The sequence below is a fragment of the Garra rufa genome, chromosome 25, assembly GCF_049309525.1.
Source record: "Garra rufa chromosome 25, GarRuf1.0, whole genome shotgun sequence".
In the NCBI taxonomy this organism is placed as follows: Eukaryota; Metazoa; Chordata; class Actinopteri; order Cypriniformes; family Cyprinidae; genus Garra; species Garra rufa.
The window spans coordinates 23028280-23034279 of record NC_133385.1 but is presented as its reverse complement, the minus strand read 5'-3'; the positions used below and the strand labels follow the sequence as shown (position 1 = coordinate 23034279).

At 35.8% G+C, this 6000-nt stretch overlaps 1 protein-coding gene across 1 annotated transcript in view; it reads right to left on the bottom strand.

Moving 5' to 3' along the window:
* Window positions 1-3208: 3208 nt before the first annotated feature.
* The window catches only part of tafa5b (TAFA chemokine like family member 5b), a 41416-nt gene continuing 38624 nt past the window's right edge, over window positions 3209-6000 (bottom strand). The window contains exons 3-4 of the mRNA XM_073832144.1: window positions 5859-5986; window positions 3209-3998 (exon numbers count right to left, since the gene is read on the bottom strand). Of these exons, the coding sequence (XP_073688245.1) occupies window positions 3990-3998; window positions 5859-5986 (137 nt within the window). The 3' untranslated portion in view covers window positions 3209-3989. The remainder of the gene's footprint in view (window positions 3999-5858; window positions 5987-6000) is intronic.

Below are 6000 nucleotides of genomic sequence, written 5' to 3'. Positions count from 1 at the left end.
AAATAGATGTATCTCGGCCAAATATCATCCTATCCTAACAAACCACATATCAACAGAAAGCTTATTTATTGAGCTTTCATATGATGTATGCATCTCAGTTTTGTAAAATTTAACCTTATTGACTGGTTTTGTGGTCCAGGGTCACATATATTTTAAAGTGTCATCTATTCTTGTGATGCAAAGCTGGATTTTCAGCATCATTACTCCAGTCCTCATTGTCACATGATCCTTCAGAAATATTTAATATGCTAATTTGGTGCTAAAAACAAAACAAAAACATTATTATTACATTATTATCAATGTACCAATGTGTTTAGATGTACAAAAAGAAATATAAAATGTAAAAAAAAAAAACAGCATTTATCTGAAATAAAAATCATTTGAAATATACAGTTGAGGTCAAAAGTTTACATACACCTTGCAGAATCTGCAAAAAGTTAATTATTTTACCAAAATAAGAGGGATCAGAAAATGCATGTAGTTTTTTTTTTTTTAGTAATGACCTGAATAAGATATTTCACATGAAATACATTTACATACAGTCCACAAGAGAAAATAATAATTTAATTTATAAAAATGACGCTTGATTCTTACATACACTTGTTTTTTTTAGTGATCGTTTTCCCTTGTTTGTCCTTACCAGTTAAACTGCCCGTTGTTCTTCAGAAAAATCCCTCAGGTCCCACAAATTCTTTGGTTTTTCAGCATTTTTGTGTTTTGAACCCTTTCCAGCAATTACTGTATGATTTTGAGATCCATCTTTTCATACTGAGGGACTCATATACAACTATATTGTATATGTATTCTGTAGCTTCTGAAGGGCAGTACTAAATAAAAAAAGTATGTGATATTTAGGCAAAATAAGGAAAATGTGCACATTTATTTATTCTGTTTAAAAGTTTACACCACCACCTCTTAATTCATCATTTTTCATTATGGAGCATCAGTGATTGTTTAAACCTTCTGTAATAGTTGTATATGAGTCCCTAAAAGATGGTGAAAAGATGGATCTCGAAATCATACAGTCATTGATGGAAAGGGTTCAAATAAACAAAAATGCTGAAAAACCAAAGAATTTGTGGGACCTGAAGGATTTTTCTGAAGAACAGCAGGTAGTTTAACAGTTCAGGACAAACAAGGGACTTATGAACTATCACTAAATGAAAAAAACACAGCTGTGGATCATTCAGGTAACAACACAGTATTAACAATTAAGTGTATGTAAACTTCTGAACAGGGTAATTTTTATAAATTCAACTATTATTTTCTCTTGTGGACTATATAAACGTCCTTTATGTGAAATGTCTTATTCAGGTCAGTACTAAATAAAAAAATAACATTTGTTTGTATGATCCCTCTTATTTTGGTAAAATAGTTTACATTTTGCAGATTCTGCAAGGTGTATGTAAACTTCAACTATAAATGTCTTTACTGTCACTTTGGATCAAATTTAATGCATCCTTGCTGAATAAAAGTGTACTTATTCACTTACTCAACCCAACCTCTTGAACAGTACTTTATATTAGTCATTCACTTCAGTTTTAGGTTTTTAACATCCTAAAAGCAAGAAAACCAGCAGCATTCAAACAAGATTTCCTGAGCACTCTGCTATTGGTCAAACAAACAGAAAGCTCAGTCCCAAACTCACACCATTGGTTGAGCTGGTGTTGCTATGTCAGACAGGTCATGATTCTCAAATAACAGAGAAATGTTTTGAAAATGCCTCAAAGATTAGTGTATAAAGATGCATTTTAACATGAAAAAAATCAATTTAATGTATGAAGTGCCATTTTGATTAATGTTACGTTAACCATTTACTAACTTTAAAAGTATATTTTTAAAAACAATCCACCTTTTTCTTCCCATAAGAGCGGACATGGCCATTTGTAAATTTTATGGGTCTGGCTTCCAGACTTACCTGCGTCCAGCTATTTTTAGCTGTACAAAACACCTCAGTTTGCGGCTTGATGTTGCAAATTGCAAATTCTGAACACACTGGTTTGTAGTGCAAACAGTTTTACCATTTACTGTCCTTTGTTATTCTTCTGGTTATTTCCCTATAGCGGCTAATGAACCGGAAGTCTCACCCATAGGCTTACTTCTTGTAAACCTTATTGTAAAGTGTTACCTGATTTTCAAACAACAAAGAAATATTTTGAAAAAGCCACAAAGATTTGTGTATAAAGGTGCATTTTAACATACAAAATTACACACTTTAAAGTATGAAGTGCCATTTTGTTTCATATTATGTTAATCATTTACTAACTTTTAAGTTATGTTCTTAAAAGCGACAATAATACCAACAGCACTCAGACAATAAGCTCCGCCCCAAACTCACACCCACACCATTGGTCGAGCCACTGTTGCCGTGTCAGGCTGGTCGGGATTCTCAAACAAAAATATTTTGAAAACGCCACAGAGTCACAGTGTTTACACTTCACAGAGTAATCAGCCTAGTTCTGTCTGCATATTAAACTGAAAAAGAAGAGTGTATTTTAGCATTTTAGTATATTTAACTTCAGATTTAAGTATGAAGGGTCACATTTTGTGGCATACGGCTGAAGTAAATGATTAATGCAAGTTGTTAAGATCGTATTAAAAGCCTCAATAAAGCCAACATCATTCTCCTTCAAACCCTCATAAACACTCCGGGTACTTTTGGGCCGGCCCGTGAGGGGGGTGATATTGTGGGGCACTGCGGCTGTAGCTGAGAGACGCCGTGTGTAATGCAGGCTGTTAGTGATGTTAAATGAAGCTTGAAGCCTGGCTGACAGCAGCATTCCTCCACAGGCTCGGCGCTGAGAGAGGAGGAGAGGGGCCAACAAGGGCAGAGTAATGGTCTAAGAGAAACCACGCAGGACACGGCGCTCGTTGTGGCGGATGGGCCATTATCTCATAAGGGCCATTATCTTAATGGGGTGACCGTCTCGATATGACAGATATCACAGAAGGACTGACACATAAACAGTTTTTATAAGATGAATTTGCCAGTGTACAATCGCTGCGGTAAAACACATTTTGACCCATAGCCGTATACTGACGTATATAACCTTGTCAAGGTGGGTTACAGTTGCTTTTTTTGCGTGTGGATATTGTCGAATGTTGTTACAAAAACAAAAGTTCACTCACAGATACACAAGTACACTATTTTCCTTCCTACGTTCATTGGCGAAGAAAGCAGTGCGTAAATAACTTTCCAGGACATGACTGTTTTCAATTCACCCTTTATGAATAGGATCACATTGTCAGTGTTAAATAAGGTTCGCTACAAAGGTACATCATATAAAACTGTTAAATATATATATAACTTTATGACTCTGAAAATACATAGGATGGTCTCTCCCGAAGCGTGAGTCTCCGCTAGTCTCTTCAGGTCAGGTAGATAATGTTCGGTTCGACAAATCCCCTGCCACGTTCGCTACATTTTCAAAATCCTGACTGATTTCACTCCACAACAACGGCAGCAGATTTACAATCGAAGAAAAGTCAACAGTTTTGTGGCAAAGTCTTGTTCATTTTGCGTGTGCTCGGTTGGCAAAAAACTCCTTACAAAGCTCAGGTATGTGTGTTTTTGCTTGCGTTTGTCGAAGCTGAAGCAGCTGATGTGTGTTTTCGTGTTCATATTGGAAATCCTTCCACACAGAAATTTGCCCGTATTTCTTTGGTCTGTAAAATTTTGATAAATCCATACACGGTTCCACTTGCAACCGATCATTTGCCAGTTTTGGCGTCAGCAAACAAAACGTTGGCCGGTTCCAGCTTTGATTGACAGCACGGGGGAGATCCGTTTCTCACGGTCCACGTAAACTCCATGACGAGAGGTCCTCACCCCTTATCTTATGAGACTGAAGGACTAATGGAGAGACTGACAGACAGGGCTAACAGGACTATGATGAATGCTCCCCTCCCCCGCCCCGCTGTAGCTTTGGAGAATGACGAGGTGCTTCAGTACGTCGCACCTCTCTTGGGAAAATCGTCCCCCACTGGCGTCAGGATACCTGGTGGGATTTGAAAACGCAATAGTTAGGGCATATAACGCTATAACTTATGCATTCTGAGAGGTTTTGGTGTTGTCCCAGATCCTTCTTTGGTTGGACCCTAACCAAAGATGTACTGTAGACAATCATTCAAGGTGGGTAGGAGAGGTAAAAATGTATTCTTACATTGTAAGAAAAAGCCCTTTTGATGTCAGTGACACTAATAGCTAAAACCTTTTGGGGAATTTATTTCAGCATCTAAAATAGGTTTTTAATCTTATTTAAATTAAACAGATAGTTCACCAAGAAGTGTAAATTCTATCATTTACTCACCTCATGTCATTCCTGGGCGACTAAACAATAATGTTTATGTACCAAAAGTGGAACGAAACAGCCCTACTCATTTGAATCGTGCCACACAGAGCTTTTATCCATACGCCTGCGTAGTGCGTTAGTTATAGTTTATATTTTTAGGTATTGAGGTTCAATGTGTGGTTTTAACTGTGGATATCATGATCTACAGTTGAAATCAAACGTTTACATGCACCTTGCAGAATCTGCAAAATGTTAATTATTTTACCAAAATAACAGGGATCATAAAAATGTACGTGATTTTTTTTTTTTTTTTTTTTAGTACTGACCTGAATAAGGTATTTCACATAAAAGATGTTTGCATATAGTCCACAAGAGAAAATAATAGTTGAATTTATAAAAATTATCCAGTTTAAAAAATGCTTACACGTTTCCCTTAATCTTCAAATTCAAAGTTTTCACCCCCCGACTCTTAATGCATAATGTTTCCTTCTGAAGCATCAGTGAGCATTTGAACCTTCTGTAATAGTTGCATATGAGTCCATCAGGTGTCCTCAGTGTGAAAAGATGGGTCTTAAAATCATAGTCATTGTTGGAAAGGGTTCAAACTCAAAAAATGCTGGAAAACCAAAGAATATGTGGGACCTGAAGGATTTTTCTGAAGAACAGAGGACAGTTTAACTGTTCAGGACAAACAAGGGACTCACAAACAACTAAGCAAAAAAAAAAAAAAGAACAGTTGTAGATAATTCAGGTAACAACTCAGTATTAAGAATCAAGTGTATGTAAACTTTTGAACATGGTCATTTTTATAACTTAAACTATTATTTTCTCTTGTGGACTATATGTAAACAAAATATCTTATTCATGTCAGTACTAAATAAAACAAAAAAACATGCAGGTTCTGCAAGGTGTATGTAAACTTTTGACTTCAACTGTAAATGTGCTACTATGGAAGACCAATGATTAATTTGAATAAAACTTAAACAGTCAGAATAATTACATATCACCATATAAAATTGAGGTTCTTTCCATTTTTACATGTTTTCTTTTTTTATGATGAACATAAATTTATACCTGCATCCTAACTCAAAGTACTACTACTGTCAACTGTCAAATGTGCATTTTTAAGAGACAAAAAAATGTAATATTAATAATATTGCAGCCTGCACTGCAAACTGTGCCAAAGATATGCATATTCAAGGTCAGGCAACACAAACCTGTTTAATGATTTAAAAAGAATATGACTCTATTCTAAATTAATTTCTGACTGGAAAATGTGTAAAGAATTCAAAAACGTGAAGTAACCATAAAGAGTAGTTTAAAACAACAATTAATGGTCTGGTTTCTACAACTTTCACTTGGGAGCAAAACTCTGCCTTTGATATTGCATATCCGATTTTATTAAATCAAAATACATTTTTAATGTATTTAATTTGAGTGTTTTATTAATTAATTAAAAAACATATATATTATCTGTTAGACAGGCTTGTACAAAAAGACACCAGCCTTTTTGACAAGCAAGTCTAAGACCTGAGTTGTTTTGTTGTTTTGTTTTGTGGCACTTACTGTGGTTGTTTTCACTCGGCCTCCCGGCTGTGCACACGTCCAGCCCGTTCTGTTTACCAATAGGTCACAGCCTTCGTCATCCAAACAAGGCATCATCTCACACCACTGTCTGCTCCTGACAATGTGCGCTGTTAAAAGAAGA